The sequence below is a fragment of the Amblyraja radiata genome, unplaced genomic scaffold (assembly GCF_010909765.2).
Source record: "Amblyraja radiata isolate CabotCenter1 unplaced genomic scaffold, sAmbRad1.1.pri S92, whole genome shotgun sequence".
NCBI lineage: Eukaryota > Metazoa > Chordata > Chondrichthyes > Rajiformes > Rajidae > Amblyraja > Amblyraja radiata.
This window is the reverse complement of record NW_022630174.1, coordinates 937,865-960,496: the sequence shown is the minus strand read 5'-3', so window position 1 is coordinate 960,496 and position 22,632 is coordinate 937,865. Positions and strand designations below refer to the sequence as shown.

Genomic DNA, 22,632 nt, shown 5'->3' with positions numbered 1-22,632 from the left:
TTTCTACAGTGAGTCTTAGAGACGTAAATATACAGGGAGCTCCACTGTGTGTGTGTGTGTGTGTGACGCTGGAATGTTTCTCCCTGTAGTACGCTCCCATCAATGTGTGGATCCCAGCTCCAACAGCCCCTCCTGCTGGTGAATACATCACACTGCGTGTGAATCACAGGCAGGCCAACCCTGCAGTGAACCCGTACAGCTGGAGAAGCTCTGTGGCTCTCAGTCTACAGTTCTGCGGGATATGGTGTGGAATACAGACTGAGGACCACAGTAGAGGTCGGGACCTGCGACTATTTCTGCACCGTAAGGAATTATCTCGGCAGAACGGAGTCCCCAGCTCAACGCATCGATGTCCAGTGTTAGAAGTACAACTTGTCCCAGCTCGTTACTGTCTGACTACACTCCACACTCTCCCCAACTCCTACAGATGCCACCGTGTAAGGAAAGCATTTTGTGTGGGAAGGAACTGCAGATGCTGTTTAAAGCAAAGGTTGACACAAAGTGCTGGAGTAACTCAGCGGGACAGGCAGCATCTACAACTCTTGGCCCTATGAGCATCGAGCCATAGTCACAGAGCCACAGTTCTGGAGTCATAGAGTGATGGATTTATTAGGCCCATGCGTCCTGGTATCTTACAGATAGAGAGAATAATAGTCTTAGAGAATATTAGAGAGTCTTAGAGAATATTAGAGAATCTTAGATAATATGTTAGTGCCTTAGATAATATTACATTAGATAATATTAGAGAATCTTAGAGAATATTAGAGTCTTAGTGAATATATATAAGCGTCTTCATAGAATATTAGAGAATCGTTTAGAGACTTAGATAATATTAGTGTCTTAGAGAAGTTACAGAGTCTTAGAGAATATTAGAGCCTGAGAGAATATTAGGCAATGACTTAGAGAAATATTAGAGGCCTTTTTAGAAAAGTCTTGGAGTTGAGTCCTGATTTTTTTGTGTATCAAACAATTATTTTTATTTCACTCGATACAAACAAAACGGTGGTAAAAGGGCCCGTTCCACGTGGGTGATATTTCAGGAGTGTTGCCGGCGACTAGACTGTCACCACACGGTGGTAGGGTGTTGCCGTATGATCGCCAGCTGTCTACTCAGCGGGATGGCAAAGGATCGTAGCTTTTTTTCTGGTGGGCCGCGGGGTATTTTAAAATGGACAAAACATTTTGGGGGGACTGTGTAGACTGTGGGCTTGTTGTGTAGCTTGCCTTAGCTTGTCTTCTCCTGAGCTACGTGCTGTCGTAGGTTGTTGGAACATTTTCGCCGGGCTGAAGCGAGGTGTGTCGCCAGGATGTCGTCGGCTTTTGCTTCGTGAATTCCATTGTCCTAGTTGCTGGCATTTGCCGAAAATGTCACCAAGAAAACAGGCCCTTAAATACATCTCGCCGGTCCAGTCGGCTGTTCTCATACTCGGCGACCTGCAACGACTTGACAGTCGCCGGCAGTCACCTGAAAAATCACCTCGTGGGCAGGCCCTTACACAACTCACTATCATCACCCGCACAAATCACCATTTCCCTTTACACACTCACTATCATCATTGGGACAGCCCTTAAACACTCACATCATAGCCATTCACCAACTTATCTAGACCGACATTTTCAAACAATGTTCCGGCTTTCTCCGATAGTCCAAAGACGTGCGGTTTGTAGGTTAATTGGCTTGGTAAATGTAAGATTTGTCCCTAGTGGGTGTAGGATAATGTTAGTGTGCGGGGATCGCTGGTCGGCGTGGACTCGGTGGGCCGAAGGGCCTGTTTCCACAATGTATCTCTAAACTAAACTATGTTACCATCCTTACAAAGATCTAAATCACTACGATACAAACATGTCCCTCTCTAACACCACACGGGCACGGACATATCCCCGGAAAAGCAGTAAGCATCCGGCTCGGGAAAAACCCTCTTCCGCCTGGCGCCGTGACTTGCGGATGGCCAGCTTGGCCAGGCCTTACAGTGAGTCTTAGAGACGTAAATATACAGGGAGCTCCACTGTGTGTGTGTGTGTGTGTGTGTGTGTGACGCTGGGAATGTTTCTCCCTGTAGACGCTCCCATCAATGTGAGGATCACAGCTCCAACAGCCCCTCCTGCTGGTGAAAACATCACACTGCGGTGTGGATCACAGGCCAACCCTGTAGTGAACACTTACAGCTGGAGAAAGCTCTGTGGCTCTCAGTCTACAGATCTGCGGAGAGATGGTGTGGAATACAGACTGAGGGCCACAGTAGAGGTCGGGACCTGCGACTATTTCTGCACCGCGAGGAATTACCTCGGTAGAACGGAGTCCCCAGCTCAACGCATCGATGTCCAGTGTAAGTATAACTTTGTCCCAGCTGGTTATTATCTAGACTACACTCCACAACTCTCCCAACTCCTACAGATGCACCGTGTAAGGAAAGCATTTTGTGTAGTAAGGAACTGAAGCGATGCTGGTTTAAACAAGTGCTGGAGTAACTCAGCGGGTCAGGCAGTTCTCTGTGGAGAACGTGGACAGGTACAAAGTGCTGGATAACTCAGCGGGACAGGAGCCGCATCTCCAGAGAGAAGGAATGGGCCGAGACTCTTCAGACTGATGTCAGGGGAGGGGATGTGGACAGGGTGGGGGATGGCGATAGAATGTAGTCGGAGACAGTAAGACTAGTGGGATAACTGGGAAGGGGGAGGGGATTGAGAGAGAGGGAAGCAAGGCCTATCTGAAGTTAGAGAAGTCATTTCATACCGCTGGGGTGTAAAACTGCCCAACAGAAATATTGGGCTGTTTCCTCCAATTTGTGCTGGCCCTCACTCGGCCAATGGAGGAGGCCCAGACTAAAGGTCCGGTGGGGAATTGGAGGGGGAGTTGAAGTGCTGGGCCACCGTGAGAATCAGGTAGGTTAAGACGGACTGCGCGGAGGTGTTCAGTGAAACACATCACAGCACGGTTTGGGACAGCTCCGTCCGAGACCCACGAGAAATCGCAGAGATTTGTGGAGGCATCCCAGAGCATCACGCACACAAACCAACCGATGATACACACAAAAAGCTGGAGTAACTCAGTGGGTCAGGCAGCATGTCGGAGGAAGGAATAGGTGACGTCTCGGCCACTTCAGACCCGAAACAATAACCCATTCCTTCTTCTCTCCAGAGATGCTACCTGTCCCCCAGAGTTACCCAGCTTTTGTGTCCATGGTATTAAACAACAACCCTGCAGTTCCTTCTTACGCACACAAACCAACCTCCCTTCCATCTACTCCATCTACACCTCACCTGCCACGGCAAGGCCAGCAGCATAATCACGGACAAGTCTCACCCCGGTCACTCCTCTCCCATCAAGGACAGTTTCTTCCTACATCTGTTATCAGGCAACTGAACGTCCTCTCACCAACTAGAGAGCGTCCTGACCTCCCATCCACCTCATGGAGACCCTCGGACTATCAGTGATCGGACTTTACCCTGTGCACTAAACGTTATTCCCTTAATCCTGTATCTGTGGACGGGCTCGATTGTATCATTACAGTCTTTTCCGTTGACTGGATAGCAGGCAACAAGAAAGATTTTCACTGTACCATCGCTACACGGGACAGTAAACTCAACTGAAACATCTCCACGTGGCTAATAACCTCTGAATTCTAAATTTAAAATTTTCTAGCAGGAGAATTAGGCCATTCGGCCCATCGAGTCTACCCCGCCATGATCTATCTCTCCCCTCTCATCCCATTCTCCCCAGAACCCCCGACACGCGTACTAATCAAGAATTTGTCATCTCCGCTTCAGATACCTCCCCTAATGGCTGATACACATTCATCTAGACAAACCCTCTCTCTGTTGCTAATAGGGTTCCGCTGACTGGTTAGCACGCAACAAAAGCTTTTCAATATACAATAGGTACAGGAGTTGGCCATTCGGCCCTTCGAGCAGCACGCCATTCAGTGTGATCATGGCTGATCATCCACAATTAGTAGTCTGGTGGTGCTGGCTCGAAGGGCCGCATGGCCTACGACTCCACCAATTGTCCATTATCAGTACCCCGTTCCTGCCTTCATCCCCATATCCCCCGACTCCGCTATCTTTAAGAGCCCTATCTAGCTCTCTCTTGAAAGCATCCAGAGAACCTGGCCACCACCCCAGAGAACCGGCCTCTGATACAGAGAATTCCACAGACTCATAACTCTCTGTGAGAAAAAGTGTTTCCCTCGTCTCTGTTCTAAATGGCCTTAACCCTTATTCTTAAACAGCGACCCCTGGTTCTGGACTCCCCCAACATTAGGAACATGTTTCCAGCCTCTTGCGTGTCCAAACCCTAAATAGATCATATGATGTTTCAAAAAGAAACCCTCTCATCCTTCTAAAGTCCAGAGTATACAAGCCCAGCCGCTCCATTCTCTCAGCATATGACAGTCCCGCCATCCCTGGAATTACCTTGTAAAACCGACGTCTGCACGCCCTCAATAGCAGAGAATGTCCATTCCTCAAATTAGGAGACCAAACTGCACACAATACTCCAGGTGTGGTCTCATTATGGCCCTGTACAACTGCAGAAGGAGCTCTTTGCTCCTATACACAAACTCCTCTTGTTATGAAGGCCAACATGCCATTCGCTTTCTTCACTGCCTGCTGTACCTGCATGCTTACTTTCTTGACTGATGAACAAGGACCCCCAGATCCCGTTGTACTTTCCCTTTTCCCAACTTGATACCAGTTAGATATAATCTGCCTTCCTGTTCTTGCTACCAAAGTGGATAACTTCACATTTATCCACATTAAACTGCATCTGCCCACTCACCCAACCTGTCCAAGTCACCCTGCATTCTCATAGCATTCTCCTCACAGTTCACACTGCCACCCAGCTTGTGTCATCTTCAATTTGCCAATTTACTTGTAATCCCTTCATCTAAATCATTGATGTATATTGTAAATAGCTGTGGTTCCAGCACCGAGCCTTGCGGTCCCACTAGTCACTGCCTGCTGTGCCATGTCCGTGTACTGGGTTATTGTCGGTAACACACGACCATAAACTAAATCAAGCTCGTGCTGTAACTAATAGCCTCCAATCCTGCAATGTCTCCTTGCAGCTAATACGGCTAATCCCCGAATATCTCTACCTTGTAAATAATACCGCCTAATCCAGCGGCAGTCACTGGGGCGGCAGCGGTAGAGTTGCTGCCTTACAGCGATAACGCGTCGGAGTCCCGGGTTCCATCCCGACTATGGGTGCTGTCTGCAGCGGAGTTTGTACGTTCCCCCCCCCACCCCCCCCTTGACCTGCGTGGGTTTTCCTCCGAGATCTTCAGTTCATCCACAATCCAAAGATGTACACGAGGGGTGGGCAAACTTGTCCTGTGTAGGGTGCCGGGACGCGTGTCCGAGAGCGGTTGGCGGGCCACATCTATCACAGTGTACACATGGATCCCGCCCCGGATGGCAGGTATCAAATCACGTGTTCCCAGAAGGTAGACAGAAATGCTGTGAGAAACTCAGCGGGTGAGGCAGCCTCATGCAATCCTCGCATGTCTCGCCCGCTGAGTTTCTCCAGCATTTTAGTCAAACCTTGGATTTCCAGCATCTGCCGGTCTTCCTCAAATGTTTTCACAATAGACAAGAGACAATAGGTTCAGCCCTTTGAGCCAGCACCGCCACTCAATGAGATCATGGCTGATCATCCACAATCAGTACCCCGTTCCTGCCTTCTCCCCATATCCCCTGACTCCGCTATCTTTAAGAGCTCTATCTAGCTCTCTCTTGAAAGCATCCAGAGAACCTGCCTCCACCGCCCTCTGAAGCAGAGAATTCCACAGACGCACCACTCTCTGTGAGAAAAAGTGTTTCCTTGCCTCCGTCTAGTGGTTTACCCCTTATCCTTGATCTGAACAAATCTCTTCCTTGTAGCTAATACTGTCTAATCCATGCAAATCTCTGCTTGAATTAATGATTTTGTTGTTGACACACGTCACGTCACACTGATAGTCTATGTTTTTCACATAAACAAGGTATGCGAACAGTCGGCACATAAAGGGAGCGGACAAGATTACAAACTATTCCATTTTAGGCCCATTCTTTGGAAAGTGAACCAAAACGTTACACGCGTGACCAGTCATATTCCATCGTCAGATGTCACGTCTCAAAGTAATATGTTAAAAATTTCTTGGGAGATGTTAATCTTATTCACTGCTGTTTTCCAACTACAGAACTGTAGCCCTGTGTAACTTCATATTAGTTTTTCTTAGTTTTTCTTATTAAGAAATTATATTTTGCTGTGAATATGTGTTCTGCATTTTGATTTGTTGTTAATGAGTTCGATCATTTTTCCTGTGTGGTAATTGGTTTGGGGGCGGGAGCTGGGGATTGTGGGTAATCGAAGTCCAGGTGAGAGAGAGAGAAGGACATTCTTGCTATTTAAGGAGTGCAGCGTAGGTTCACCAGGTTAATTCCCGGGATGGCGGACTATCATATGCTGAGAGAATGGAGTGGCTGGGCTTGTACACTCTGGAATGTACCCTCCCCTTCCCCCCAACTTTGGATCTTCCTTGGTCGCCAATAACCTCCGAATCGGGTGAACCTGTCCCTATAGTTAATACCCTCTAATACAGACAATTGCCGTTCATTGTGGCTGGGACCTTCCAGTTTAGATACAGTGCGGAAACAAGCCCCTTCAGCTCACCGAGTCCACACCGACCGGTGATCACCCGCACACTAACACTATCCTACACACACACACTAGGGACAATTTACAATTTTATCGGCCAGTCCACCCACAGTCTACAGAGAGATTTAGGCCATTTGGAAGAGTGGGCTGAAAGATGGCAGATGGAGTTTTATGCTGATAGGTGTGAGGTGCTACATCTTGGCAGGACAAATCAAAATAGGACGTACATGGTAAATGGTAGCAAATTGAGGAATGCAGTTGAACAGAAAGATCTAGGAATAACTGTGCATAGTTCCCTGAAGGTGGAATCTCATGTAGATAGGGTGGTAAAGAAAGCTTTTGGTGTGCTGGCCTTTAGAAATCAGAGCATTGAGTATAGAAGTTGGGATGCAATGTTAAAATTGTACAAAGCATTGGTGAGACCAATTTTACTTCGGAGTCACGTGAGTGACTACGTGAAGAACCCGCTCAGTGCGCAGGCGCGGCATTACGCCAGCAGTGCAACAGCGGCAGCAGCAGGGGTTAGGCGCTCCCGCTACAGAATGAAACGGACCGTCAGGTGAGTACCCTGAGGTCGGGTTTCTTTTACAGGGGAGCCTTTTTCTGCTTGTGTTTTACAGGCAGAGAAAAAGGCTCTGGAACAAAACTGTCCCCTGTTCGAGGAGGAACGTTTTTCCGTCGGGGAGGGGGGCAGCAACAGGCGGTAGGAGCGTTTACCCGGTGTTCCGCAATTCCCCGACACCGTGCCGAGCCCAGCCCGCTAGTACTGAGCAGCGGGCTGGATGCATACCCACCCGAAGAGGCATCCGGCAGGTGTTCCCGAATTAGGACGGGACGTCTCTCCACTCGCATGGGGGGAGAGAGACCCGCTGGAGCGGCTCTCGGAGCAGGTGCCTGCGAGACGCGCTGCTTGAGGAGCGCTCTCGCTACTACAAGGCACAAAAGCTCTAGAAGAAGGCGGTAGGAACAATTACCGGGCGCACCGCTATCCCCATCACCGCGCCGAGCCCAGTCCCGCTAGTGCCTGAGCTGCGGGCTGGATGTTTAGCCATCCGAAGAGGCACCCGGCCGGTGGCTTCCGACTTGTCGGAGGGGACGTCTCTCCACCCGCATGGGAGAGAGACAGCCGCCTGAGCCGCTGGAGCGGCTCCTGGAGCAGGAGCTCCTGCGAGACACGCTACGTGATGGGCAGTCTCGCTGGAGGGTTCAGGCATACCCTCCACAGTGCCTAGGCACTGCCCATCGCTTCCTCCTTAGTGTGGTTAGCTTTGGGGTGACCAGTGGCTGGGCTGGTCATGAAGAGGGGTCACTGGCTGAACAATATCGGGAGTATGCTTGAGGTACAGGATCAGGAAGAGCTGCTGGGTGTGGCCGCTATGTGGCTCCACCACTAGCGAGATGGCTTTTCAGTCTCAACTGATGGCCAGCTTACTACCTGTCTTTTCCAAAAAACCTCTCCAAGACAGGTAGCCATAAGGCGTTAGTTTTATCACGCCTCCCCTAAATTGCATTTACTCAAAGTGCCCGCCATTATTGGGGGATACATTGAGCAGCGCATTTAAACTAAATATTTTAAAAATGCATTTGATACCCTGACGTCGGCTATCATGTCCACCTGCTCATTCCAGAAGGGCAGGGTAGTATGGCAAAACACCTGACCCTACTGTTCAACGGTATACCTCATAACTTCTCAAATGAACTCACAAACCTGCCCTCAATCTATGAAATTAACAGGACTATGAGAACGCCGACCTCACAAGCACAGATCCTGCTACCTGGCACTTACCAAACCAGTCCTAAAAAACTGGACGAAGTGTTCAAACTATTCGGCACAAGAGGGCAGAGTCTGGAATGAGCACCACACTAAACCAGACAGCAGTACATCCACGTGTCCACCAGGTGCGTCTACCTCATGGTACTGGTGAAAGCTCGGGGCCTGCATGCCAAACCCGTAGCATTTTAAGCCACGGCCCAGATCAGGCCCCAGGGGAAAATGCGCCACCCCCCAACAAACATCGTCCCTACAAGAACAAGGAACCAGAAATCGAAGAAAACAACAATGAAGACAGATAAGTATGGTTCCTACCATCACATAAAGGTGAAGGGTTGTACTAACAAGGGGTGGGTGAATCACGCCTGGTTAGGAAGCTATCACTCTTGGTAGTTATATACCAAAAAATAAATACAAGGGGAATAGAATTAATATCTTGCCACCAATTCAGCAAGCACCCCAAGGGGTCTACCCTCCCACGATGGTGAATGTCGCACCATCGTTGATAAACCTCTTGAGTATTTCACCAGGTATACCCATTCATGGGATTTGTAACTACTACCATGGATCCAAGGATACTTTATGGTAGACATTGACCTTGAAGATGCATACTATTCAGTACCTTCTCATATAAGTTTCGGATATACCGCAATTACCTGGATGGAGTAACCATGATGAGCATTGCGGCATTTAAGTCAAAGTTATCCAGAATCAACTAGCCCTGACACTTAGAAACATTCCGTCATGGCATGTCTATATATTAACGACAAACTATCCTTGGATACAGCTTTAGCTGCATCGCTTCTCGGCCTTTTGGCTAAGATCAAGTGTAGTATCTGTTCTTATCAGTTTAATAATCTGATAAGTCCCATATATTAAATTGAATTTTGGAACAGGGAGATGGAATAGGGGCTTGCTCCGTCCACTCCACGCATCGACCCAGTATTGCAGTGCCTCTGGGAACGGTGCACAAAATATATATCCAGATATTTACGTTGACCATCCACAACTTTGTTATCTGGTATTCATTAAAACTATCAGTTATGGTACATTAACCACCAATCAACTACGTGGCAAAGTAATTGGGATATAGCAGCATTACCAGCTACTGAACTTTGTACCTTTCCTATGACCTGAGATACTAGTGTTCAAAACTATCTCCATACCTGTAATATGGGGGCAAATGGATTAATCTGGAGTGTTATCATGGAATTTATCGGCAGGAAGGATTATGGTTGTACACTTCCACCTGTTTTGAGTAACATCTTATGTGTCCTGATGTGTTACTGAGCTTGTAATACTTAATGCCAATATGAATTGACTTAAACATGTTATATATTAACTTAATTCTAGTGAAGCATTTGCGCAGTAATCCACCAAATTTGCATGTTCGTTTATAAGTTAACAACATCACAGTGGCGGCATATACCAAACCACTTGGGCGGAGAACATCGATATTAGGTGACAATTTATTAACAATTGGAAACCGTATGTCGTCAAACATGTTTGACCATCAGTAACTCACCTATCAGGTGAGCTAAATACTGTAAACATACATTTAAACCAAAAATATTTGCTGTAATTACTAAGCAATATGGACACCAGATATCGATTCCTTATATCCAATTAAATCACCACGTACTAACTTACGTCACATGAAACCAATCTCAAGGCAGCGGCAATGGAGACATTCCCGCGTATTGAGGGGTTGGGGGAACATAATCTCTATGTTTTCCTTTCCTTCTACCTCTTCAATAGGTACTACGGCTTCATCAGTCGGGTACTACGCAAATTACAGTGGACCAAGTCCACAAGCATGGTTCCCAGTGATCCTCGACATGGTCATTAAAAGAATTGCAGAATTGGGAAGACCACTGCTGTGCTTGGATCAGCAGCACTATCAACCTGATGACAGCATTCCGTCGCATATCCTAGGGAACATACCTGAGGAGCATCAAGAAATGGAACACTGTTTTTCAAAACAGGAATTACACATTCAACTACAACAAAAAACTGTACTGGAGCTCCTGGCAGGTCTTCACCACAATGAAGGACATGTTCTGTCAGCCTACTCAACTTGGGTACTGCTCACTGGTGATCAGATACAGGAGAGGTATATCAATCCATTCCCCAGAAATAGGTACACCCAAATTGGGATGTCAGTGAAATCCTGACATACCTTAGGGGATGATCACCAGCCAGGTCACTCACCCTGGAACAGCCTACCCTGAAGATGGACATGCTGGTGGCCTTACCTCAACACAAAGAGCCAGTTCTCCCATCTACTGCGATTGGACAACATGGTTATAACACCAGATAGTGTCACATTCCCATTTCAAGGGTTGGCCAAACAGAACAGACCAGGAACATCAGGTCCAGTCATGAAATTCCGGGCATACCTACCTGAACCACGTTTTATGTGTCATGACCCACTTAGAGATCTACATCGACACAATAAGGAATACCGAGCGACTGCAAGGTGGTCTAGGGAGTATACGTTCCAAACTTTTATAACAAACCACTGACAGAACCTGTATCGTTTGCAGAAAAAGAATCTGCAAAATATATATAATTTAAGCCCGGGGGAGCAATTGGTCTTGTTGTTGTTAATAACACCATTATTGTTTTTACAAACAGATTCATGGTTGATTACGATAACATACTTCCTCCCTCGAATGACTTCGGCAGCGAGTGGTATGAACTGTTACACGGTTTGAAATCACAGAGCTTTGAAGTCTTCACGTAGTCACTCACGTGACTCCGAAGTAAAATAGTAAGATTAAACGAGAACTTACCAGTTTGAAGTTTGATTTGTATTTTATGAGGAGTTACCATGAGGGATTACGTGCCCTCCGCTCCCACCCTCTTTATATGGATCAAACTAATAAACTGATGTCTCCTTGTCTTTACTATGTTACTTCAAATAACTGTGTCTATCTGTGATTCCACACCGCTGCTTGGAAGTATGCCGCACCTGCGCACTGAGCGCATTCTTCACGTAATCCCTCATCGTAACTCCTCATAAAATACAGATCAAACTTCAAACTGGTAAGTTCTCGTTTAATCTTACTATTCTATAGTATGGTGTAACAAAATAGAGAGAGTACAGAGGAGATTTACTAGAATGTTGCCTGGTTCAGCAACTAAGTTACAGAGATAGGTTGAACAAGTTAGGTCTTTATTCTTTGGAGCGCAGAAGGTTAAGGGGGGACTTGATAGAGTTCTTTAAAATGATGCGAGGGATAGACAGAGTTGACGTGGATAAGCTTTTCCCACTGAGAGTAGGGAAGGTTCAAACAAGAGGACATGACTTCAGAATTAAGGGACAGAAGTTTAGGGGTAACATGAGGGGGAACTTCTTTACTCGGAGAGTGGTAGCTGTTTGGAATCAGCTTCCAGTGGAAGTGGTGGAGGCAGGTTCGATTTAATAATTTAAAAATAAATTGGATAGGTATATGGATGGGAAAGGAATGGAGGGTTATGGTCTGAGCGCAGGTAGATGGGACTAGGGGAAAATAAGTGTTCGGCACGGACGAGAAGCTGGCCTGTTTCCGTGCTGTAATTGTTATATGGTTATACCTACACGTTATTGAAGTGCGGGAGGAAACCGGAGCAGCCGGAGAAAACCCACACAGGTCACACACATGGTCTCCAGAGATGCTGCCTGACCCGCTGTGTTACTCCAGTGCTTTGTACCTGTCCACGTTCTCCATAGATGCTGCCTGACCCGCTGAGTTCCTCCAGCATTTTGATTAAAACCAGCATCTGCAGTTCTTTCCTACGCATGCTGCCTAATGTCGCCAACTGTCCCGTATTAGCCGGGACATCCGTACATTGGCCTATAAATTGGTTTATCCCGTACGGACCGCCCTTGTCCCGTATATGACTGCTACTATTCGGGTCGAGGGGACTGTCGGGTTCGAGCGCCTCATCCGTGGCCCCCTCGGCCGGCAGCCCGGCCAGCTGTCCGACCTTCGGACCTTCGCTGACCGCCGACACCACCACCACCCCTCCTTCTCATGGGCCGATCGTCGGTTCCCGAGTTGGACGGGGCGCCGGACTTTGCCCCCCCCCCCCCCCCCCCCCCCCCCGGGCCAAAACTCCTCAGCTGGCCTGCCGGCTGGACTTCGTGTACACTTCAACTACCCCTCCCATTCCAAATCCGACCTATCTGTCCTGGGCCTCCACCATGGCCAGAGTGAGTCCCACCGCAAATTGGAGGAACAGCACCTCATATTGCACTTGGGCAGTTTACACCCTAGCGATATTAACATTGACTTCTCCAATTTCAGGTAGTCCTTGCTTTCTCCCTCCTTCCCCTCACCTTCCCAGCTTTCCCACAGCCCACTGTCTTAGCCTCTCTTTCTTCTTCCCGCCACCCCAGACATTAGTCTGAAGAAGGGTCTCGACCCGAAATGTCACCTATTTCCTGTGGTCCATAGATGCTGCCTCACCCGCTGAGTTTCTCCAGCATTTTTGTCTACCTTTGATTGTCAAGCTTCTGCAGTTCCTTCTTATACTTTTACCTCTGTTTGATTTGTTGTTCCTTCATCCAACCCAACCATGATCCTTGAACTTCATCCCCCTGTCTCGTTTTCACACCTCATACACCCTTATCTCTGTGTCTCCTTCTCCTCTGACTCTCAGTCTGAAGAAAGGTCTCGACCCGAAATGTCACCAATCCCTTCTCTCCGGAGATGCTGCCTGACCCGCTGAGTTGTCTCTTTGAACTCTCCACAGATGCCCCCAGGGATGTGAGTGTCGTCTGGGAGGAGGACGGGGCGGTGGAAGGGGAGGAGGTGACTCTGCGCTGCGAGACAACGGGGAACCCTCCCCCTCGGGAATACCACTGGAGGAGGGAGTGCTTCGGGAAGGAGGAGCAGCTAGAGGGACGGGAGTCGCAGCTGGTGACCAGTCTCCGCCTCGCCGACCAACGATGCGATTATTACTGCTTGGCCGTCAACGACCTCGGCCAACAGGAGTCCGTTGCCAAACGTTTGCGGGTTGGGTGTGAGTATCCCGGCATTTACCCCTCACCCTGACCTGTGACCCCAAACCCCCCGGCTCTCTGACCCTTGATCTCTGACCCTCCCCGGTTGACAAGGTCATAATGAATAGGAACTTGAGCTCCCAACTCCAATAACTGACAAGGTCAACAGACAATAGATGCAGGAGTAGGCCATTCGGCCCTTCGAGCCAGCACCGTCATAAGTGACAGGAGAATAATTAGGCCGTTCGGCCCATCAAGTCCACTCCGCCATTCAATTATGGCTGATCTAGCACGCAACAAAAGCTTTTCACTGAAACCTCTCCTTGGGGCTAATAAACTGTAAATTCACAAATCTCAAAATTCGAGCAGGAGAAATAGGCCATTCGGCCTATCGTGTCTATTCCGCCATTCAATCATGGCTGATCTATCTCTCCCTCCCAACCCCATTCTCCTGCCTTCTCCCCATAACCCCTGACACCTGTACTAATCAACAATCTATCTATCTCTGCCTTAAAAATATCCACTGACTTGTGGCCTCCACCGCCATCTGTGGCAAAGAATCCCACAGATTCACCACCCTCTGGCTAAATAAATTCCTCCTCATCTCCTTCCTAAAGGAACGTCCTTTAATTCAGAGGCTGTGCCCTCTGGTCCTAGACTCTCCCACTAGTGGAAACATCCTCTCCACATCCACTCTATCCAGGCTTTTCACTATTCGGTAAAAGTTTCAATGAGGTCCCCGCCCCCCCCCCCCTCATTCTTCTAAACTCCATCGAGTACAGGCCCAGCGCCGACAAACGCTCATCATACGTTAGTTAACCCACTCGTTCCTGGGATGGTTCTTGTAAAACCTCCTCTGGACCCTCTCCAGAGCCGGCACTTCCTTCCTCAGATACGTGGCCCAGAACTACTCACCATATCTCACCTGACCGTTGAACTTCACACTCAGCTTTGAACCCCCTACCATTAACCCCCCACGGCTCCCAGCCTGACCCCTGTAGTTCATAGCGTGACCCTGGCATGTTTCCTTACCCCTGACCCCATCCGTAACCTGACCTCTCACCTGGATCCTCAACCCCAACCTTTGGCTCTCACCCCCCCCCCCCGACCTTTCACGCCATCCCTTATCTGACCATTGACTTTAATCAGCTCTGACCCTGAATTTCACGTGAACTTTGACCCCATTCTCGCCTGTGACCTGTACCCTCACCTTTGACCGCCACCTGTAAAGCGGCTCTCACCCTGGCTTCTGACCCCAGATCTCATCGGCCTCTGATCTGTATCCTCACCCGTTGACCTCTGATCCTTGCCGTGACATCTAACCCCAGGCCGCTTGCATGACCTCTGAACCATCCCTTTTCCAATCTCTGACCTGTAGCCCTCACCTTTGATCTCTAGCTCCGGACTCAACTTAACCTCTGAACCACATCCCTTGCCTGAATTCTGACCTGTGTCTTCACCTGACCCTTGCCTCTCACCCAGACCTCCGACCTGTGACCACACCCCGACCCCTTACTCTCACGTGGACCTCTGACACCTATCCTCACCCTGACCTCTCATCGGTTTCCATCATTTACCCGACCGTTCACACGACCACCGACCCCTGGCTCTCACGGACCACTCGCCCCCCACCCGCGACCGACCTCCGACCTACCTCTCACCATGGACGTTTAACCTTGTCCCCAGAGGCTGAGAATTCCACAGATTCACAACTCTCTGCATGAAAAAGTGTTTCCTCGTCTCCGTTCCAAATGGCTTACCCCTTATTCTTAAACTGGCTCTTGGTTCTGGACTCCCTCAACCTTGGGGACATGTTTCCGGCCTCTAGCGTGTCCAAGCCCTTAACAATCTTATATGTTTCAATGAGATAACCTCTCATCCTTCTAAACTCCAGAGTGTACAAGCCCAGCCGCTCCATTCCCTCAGCAGATGACAGTCCCGTCATCCCGGGAATTAACCTGGCGAACCTACGCTGGGCTCCCTCAATAGCAAGAATGTCCTTCCTCAAATTAGGGGACCAAAACTGTACACAATACTCCAGGTGTGGCCTCACCTGGACCTTGTACAACTGCAGAAGGACCTCTTTGCTCCTATACTCAACTCCTCTTGTTATGAAGGCCAACATGCCATTGGCTTTCTTCACTGCCTGCTGTACCTGCATGCTTACTTCCAGTTTCCAACTATTGATAACGTTGACTTGCTTTCAGGGAGTAAACAGAGGAAGATAATTGCGGGCGTGACGCCGATCCTCGTCTTGCTCATTCTAATCATACCGCTGGTCCTCTACATCAGACAGTAAGTGCCGAACCCGGACCTGAAACTTGCCCGCTTCTCCGACTCCGAATCCCTGTGTCATTCCGTATCCCACGCTGACAGCACCCCGCCTGCTTCCTCCGTCTCACTGAAACATAGAAAATAGCTGCAGGAGTAGGCCATTTGGCCCATCGAGCCAGCACTGCCATTCGGCTGATCATCCCCAATCAGTACCCCATTCCTGCCTTCTCCCCATATCCCCTGACTCCGCCTATCTTTAAGAGCCCTATCTAGCTATCTCTTGAAAGTATCCAGAGAACCGGCCTCCACCGCCCTCTGAGGCAGAGAATTCCACAGACTCACAACTCTCTGTGAGAAAAAAGTGTTTCCTCGCCAGTCCCCGACGTAGTGCAGCCCATGGAGTGCAGCAGCAGCGCCTCGCCCGTGGCCCCATCGGTCGGTCGGCAGCCCAGCCAGTTGTCCGATCTTTGGACCTTCGCTGACCGCCGACACCACCACCACCCCTCCTTCTCATGGGCCGATCGTCGGTTCACGAATAGGACGGGGCGCCGGACTTTGCCCCCACCCCCCCCCCCACCCCGGGCCAAAACTCCTCAGCTGGTCCACCGGCTGGGCTTTGTGTACAGTCCAGCACCGGGGCCAACTCATCATTCACCCAGCCACGGCCGAGTCGGTCAACGGATTGCCGTGGGGAATTTGTCCCATATTTGACCTTTTCTCCTGGATCTGGGAGCGGGAACATTGGCAAGCCCATGCCCACACCAGGGTTACTGATCCCGATAACTCAAATGCACTCACAGCAGGAGGAAGAAGGTGGATTCTAAGAGCGCCATTAACACTGATGCCACAAACGTCGTCTACAGTGTGGTGAAGAAAATCAGGAAGGTATGTCCATGGGGGAGAGGAGAGGAGACGAGAGGGGAGGGGAGGGGAAGGGAAGGGAAGAGAGGAGGTGAGAGGAGAGAAGGTGAGGGGAGGGGATGGGAGAGGGGAGAGGATTCAAGCGAGATTCAAGAGACATTTATTGTCACATGCACCAATTGGAACAGTGACATTTGGGGTCACCAGAGAGGAAGAGAGGGGCGGGGAGGGGGATGGAAGGGAAGGAGAGTGGAGGGCAGAGGGGAGGAGGGAAGGTGAGGGGTGAATCCACAGTCACGCCTACATGCCTTCCCACAGCCGTGTAACATGACCATGTACGACAACGTGTGGCTGGCGGATCACACACACGCGTGTCGCCCCGAGCCCCAAGTGACCGTCAGCTACTGGGACGGAGTCACACGCAACACGGGACAGACACGCCTGGAGACTGCGTGGTGAGTGGGGTCGTCACACTGGGGGAGGGGGTGTAGAGGGGGGGGGGAAGGGGTGACAGTGACAGGGAGAGGGTGTGTAGGGGGGGGCGAGGAGGAGAAGGCCGGGTTGTTGATTGGTCTTGTGTTCACCCCAGCGCTGTGCGGGAGCGGGAGCCAGCGGTCGTTTACAGCAAAGTCTGTGCGAGGAATCGCAACACCGAGGTAAAGAGCCGCCCCTATACGCCAACACCCCCCCCCGTCCCTGTCACCCCCTCGCCTCCCCTCCCCCCTACACCCCCTCTCCTTGGTCGAATCTACTGAGTTTAATTTTCTCTCCCTCCCTCATTCTCCCTTCCTCTCCTCTCTCCCTCTCCCTTCCCCCCCCTCTCCCTTCCCCCTCTCCCTTTCCACCCCCTGTCCCTTCCCCCCCCTGCCCGTTCCCCCCCTGTCCCTTCCCCCCCTGTCCCTTCCCCCCCTCTCCCTTTCCACCCCCCTCTCCCTCCCCCCCTCTCCCTCCCCCCTTCCCTTCCCCCCCTCTCCCTTCCGCCCCCTCTCCCTTCCCCCCCCCCTTTCCCTCTCCCCCCCTCTCCCTCTCCCTTCCCCCCCCTCTCCCTCTCCCTTCCCCCCTCTCCCTCTCCCTCTCCCTTCCCCCCCTCTCTCTCTCTCTCTCTCTCTTCCCCCCCTCTCTCTCTCTCTCTCCCTCTCTCTCTCTCTCTCTCTCCCCCCTCTGTCTCCCTCTCTCCCCCTTCTCTCTCTCTCTCTCTCTCTCTCTCTCTCTCCCCTTGTGTGAATTAGCCAGGGGGGAGTGAGGATTATGAGAATGTTACCAGACTGTGGTGGCAGCAGGAGGGAGAGAGTGAAGGGGAGGGGGAAGAGTACAGCACCATCACCCACCATCTCTCCCCGACCTCCTAACGTCTGTCCTCCTCGCCCTCTGCTCCACAACACACCCTGTCTACCTGTCGCTCCACTCTCCACCTCTCTCTCCCCATCCTTCCCTCTCTCTCCCCCTCTCCTCTTCTCAGGAGAGAGCCAGCACATCCTTCCTCAGATGCGGGGTACTAGAACTGCTTACTATATCTCCAAATACTACTCTTTCTCTGCCCCCTCTCCCCTCACCCCCCTCTCCCTTTCCCCTCACCTCCCTCCCTCTCCCCCTCTCTCCCCCTCTCTTTCCCTCCCTCCCCCTCTCTCCCCACCTCTCTCCCCCTCCCTCCCCCTCTCCCCCCCTCTCTATCCCCCCTCTCTATCCCCCCTCTCTATCCCCCCTCTCTATCCCCCCTCTCTATCCCCCCCTCTCTATCCCCCCTCTCTATCCCCCCTCTCTATCCCCCCTCTCTATCCCCCCTCTCTATCCCCCCTCTCTATCCCCCCCCTCTATCCCCCCCCTCTCTATCCCCCCCTCTCTATCCCCCCCTCTCTATCCCCCCTCTCTATCCCCCTCTCTATCCCCCCTCTCTATCCCCCCCCCCTCTCTATCCCCCTCTCTCTCCCCCCCCTCTCTATCCCCCCTCTCTATCCCCCCCCTCTCTATCCCCCTTCTCTCACCCCCCTCTCCCTCCCGCCTCTATCTCCCCCTCTCTATCCCCCCCTCTCTATCCCCCCTCTCTATCCCCCCCTCTCTATCCCCCCCCTCTCTATCCCCCCCCTCTCTATCCCCCCCCTCTCTATCCCCCCCCTCTCTATCCCCCCTCTCTCTCCCCCCTCTCTATCCCCCTCTCTATCCCCCCTCTCTATCCCCCCCCTCTCTATCCCCCCTCTCTATCCCCCCTCTCTATCCCCCCTCTCCCTCCCACCTCTCTCTCCCCCTCTCTCCAGAGCCGGCACATCCTTCCTCAGATACGGGGCCCAGAACTGCTCACAATAAATTCGAATACGGCCTGACCAGCGCCTTATAGAGGCTCAGCGTTACATCCCTGTTCTTCACACAAGCCTTCGGGACAAGTCCACGGATGGTTGAGTGTGGTCCGTGTTACCGTTGTTATTCAATGAACCATCAATTGATTTCCGGATAGAGAGAGGGAGAGTTGGAGAGTGAGGGGGAGAAAGAGAGGGAGAGAGAGGAAGTGTGAGGAGAAAGAGAGAGACAATAAACAATAGGTGCAGGAGTAGGCCATTCGGCCCTTCGAGCCAGCACCGCCATTCAATGTGATCACGGCTGATCATCCACAATCAGTACCCCGTTCCAGCCTTTTCCCCATATTCCCAGACTCCACTATCTTTAAGAGCCCTATCTAACTCTCTCTTGAAAGTATCCAGAGAATCGGCCTCCACCGCCCTCTGAGGCAGAGAATTCCACAGACTCACAACTCTCCGTGAGAAAAAGTGTTTCCTCGTCTCCGTTCTAAATGCCCTACCCCTTATTCTTAAACTGTGGCCCCTGGAGGACTGGCCAAATAGTGTGCCTTCCACCACAGTGATGAATGCTGTGGTGGTGGTTTATGTTTAATTTTTATTGTGTTTTCGTGTGTGTTCTTTATAATTGTACCGCTGCTGACATATTCATTTCACTTGCACTTTATGTGTAATGTGACAAATAAACCGTATTGTATTGTATTGGTTCTGGACTCCCCCAACATCGGGAACATATTTCCTGACTCTAGCGTGTACAAGCCCATAACAATCTTATATGTTTCAATGAGATCTCCTCTCATCCTTCCAAACTCCAGAGTGTACAAGCCCAGCTGCTCCATTCTCTCAGCATATGACAGTCCCGCCATCCCGGGAATTAACCTGGTGAACCTACGCTGGGCTCCCTCAATAGCAAGAATGTCCTTCCTCACATTAGGAGACCAAAACTGTACACAATACTCCAGGTGTGGTCTCACTAGGGCCCTGTACAACTACAGAAGGACCTCTTTGCTCCTATACTCAACTCCTCTTGTTATAAAAGCCAACATGCCATTCGCTTTCTTCACTGCCTGCTGTAGCGGCATGCTTACTTTCATTGACTAATGAACAAGGACCCCCAGATCCCGCTGTACTTCCCCTTTTCCCAACGACACCATTCAGGTAATAATCTGCCTTCCTGTTCTTGCCACCAAAGTGGATAATCGCACAATTATCCACATTAAACTGCATCTGCCATGCATTTGCCCACTCCCCCACTCCGGTCCAAGTCACCCTGCATTCTCATAGCATCCTCCTCACAGTTCACGCTGCCACCCAGCTTTGTGTCATCTGTAAATTTGCTAATAGAAACATAGAAAATAGGTGCAGGAGTAGGTCATTCGGCCCTTCGAGCCTGCACCGCCACTCAATATGATAATGGCTGATCATCCAACTCAGAATCCCGTACCTGCCTTCTCTCCATATCGCCTGATCCCTTTAGACACAAGGGCCACATCTAACCCCCTGATAAATATAGCCAATGAACTGGCCTCAACTACCTTCTGTGGCAGAGAATTCCAGAGATTCACCACTCTCTGTGTAAAAAATGATTTTCTCATCTCGGTCCTAAAAGATTTCCCCCTTATCCTTAAACTGTGACCCCTTGTTCTGGACTTCCCCAACATCGGGAACAATCTTCCTGCATCTAGCCTGTCCAACCCCTTAAGAATTATGTAAGTTTCTATAAGATCCCCCCTCAATCTTCTAAACTCTAGCGAGTACAAGCCGAGTCCATCTAGTCTTTCTTCATATGAAAGTCCTGCTAATGTTAGTCATAATTATATGAAAGTCCTGCTAATGAGAGAGGGAGAGAGAGAGAGGGGGGGGGGGGGAGATAGAGAGAGAGAAGAGAGAGAGAGCGGAGAGAGGAAGAGAGAGAGAGAGAGAGAGAGAAGGCGAGAGATGGAGGGAGGGAGAGAGAGAGAGAAGGGGAGATAGAGGGAGAGATGGAGGGAGAGAAATAGAGAGAAGGGGAGATAGAGAGAGAGAGGGAGGGAGAGAGAGAGAGAGAAGGGGAGATAGAGGGAGGGGGAGAGAGAGAGGGGGGAGATAGATGTGGAGAGGGATGGTACCGGCTGGCTACTCTTCTCCGCCTTCCATATTTGTAACTGCTTTACAGAAGAAGCTAGTGGATTTATTTTGTGGAACTAGGAAGCATTGTGTTTCCACAGCGGTCCTGAGTCTGCCGTTAGAGGAGGGGGGCCAGTCCTTGGTATGCGTGCGTACCCAGGTGGCAGCTTTCCGTCTCCGGACTCTGCGGAGGTATATGTTTGCCGAGAACCCCCCCCCCCCCCAGATGGCACGCTCTGGCCGCATGTTGTTGCCGTCGGGGTCGTTGCCTAAAGGGGGTCTCGCGGCTCCCGGTGCCGGGTATCAGTCGACCCGCCCTAAGGGGCTTGCGTAGTTTCTATCGTGATGTGTTAAGAGTGAGGAATCTGGTTGTTTTCAGCCAGCGTGTTGCTCCACGAGGGGAAGGGGATGTTGCGGCTGCAGGAGTGACCGGTCCTCACCAAATCATGGCGGGTGTCGAGGAGACGCATGAGCCTAGAGTGGTTCTGAATGAGCTCTTACCCGCTCCGTCAGATCTGCTCATCGGTCCCAGCCTCCGGGATATATCTCGGGCACCGGCTCCACACAACCTGAGCCGCCTTTCTGAGATGACCAGCGTGCCGTTTCGTGACGCGAAGAGACGCTCACTGTATAGAATGTTCCTGCGCATTCTGCACCTCCTTGCCTTCGTCTCCCGTCCCGACACTCCATGGCGGACGGTGTTACCACCTGAAGGCGGGGAAGGTCCCCAGTGGGGGTCCCTCTACAAGGGAGTTGTCCCCCTTTACATTGGGGACCTGGGGTGGAGAGTGGTGCACAGAGCGATGGCTTGTAATAAACTTTTGATTCGGTTCACGGGCTCGTCCGCTGCCTGTATTTTCTGTGGTGAGGAAGTGACAGTATTCCATGCGTATATGGAGTGTGAGAGGCTACTGCCCCAGTACCAATATCTGAAGGGGTTGTTCCTAAAGTTCTGGTTGCATTTTAGTCCTACGATTCTTGTGTTTGGACACAAGGCAGGGTGTGGGGAGAGCCAAGTAGGACTTACCTGTCAGTTTGCTCCTGGGTCTGGCCAAGATGTCCATTCACGGGTCCAGGCTGCGGGCGGTCGATGGTCAGGCTAGAGTCGGCTGCTTGCCCCTCTTTCGGGCCTACGTCCGCACACGTGTGTCCATGGAGAGGGAACACGCGGTGTCCACGGGGACTCTAGAGGCCGTCCGTCAACGCTGGTCACCACGTGGGGTTGAGAGTATTGTAAACAATGAATGCACTGTTGTACTATTATGTTTATTTGGTATAGTGTAATTTCTGATTATATTTTGATGTGTTGTATCATATGACAGTGTCGATTAAAGTTTTTGAAAAGGAAAAAAAGAGAGGGGTGATGAAGAGTGAATGCCGTTCCCTATAACAGGCAATGTTGAAGGGTTTGTGTACGGGATGGTGGGGAATACTCATACTGGACATTAACAGTGATGGTCTCTGCGCTCACAGTTCCAATCCCGTTCCCCGCTGTACAGCGATACCGACCCGCTTGTTGTGGGGTAATTCTGTCAAACACCAGCCTCTGGTCCCAGTGTCTGTACACAAAGCCATTGCGGTACCAGGAATATCTGTTCACGGGTGGATCACTCACACGGATAACACACGCCAGACTCAGCTGGTCATACATGTTCACATTCACCTCCGCGCCGACCTCCACACCATTGACACGGGACTCAATGTG

At 50.7% G+C, this 22,632-nt stretch overlaps 1 protein-coding gene and 1 pseudogene across 1 annotated transcript; both read left to right on the top strand.

Annotated features, from left to right (window-relative positions):
• Window positions 1–257: 257 nt before the first annotated feature.
• LOC116969642 (B-cell receptor CD22-like) lies at window positions 258–17,937 on the top strand (the record flags this gene model as incomplete). Its single annotated transcript, XM_033016456.1, has 8 exons — window positions 258–358; window positions 2,061–2,327; window positions 13,149–13,418; window positions 15,606–15,693; window positions 16,473–16,557; window positions 16,852–16,988; window positions 17,123–17,189; window positions 17,763–17,937. Coding segments are annotated over 8 exons (1,135 nt in total), but the record flags the coding sequence as incomplete, so codon positions are not given.
• On the top strand, window positions 9,206–9,384 carry LOC116969643 (annotated as a pseudogene).
• Window positions 17,938–22,632: the final 4,695 nt, after the last annotated feature.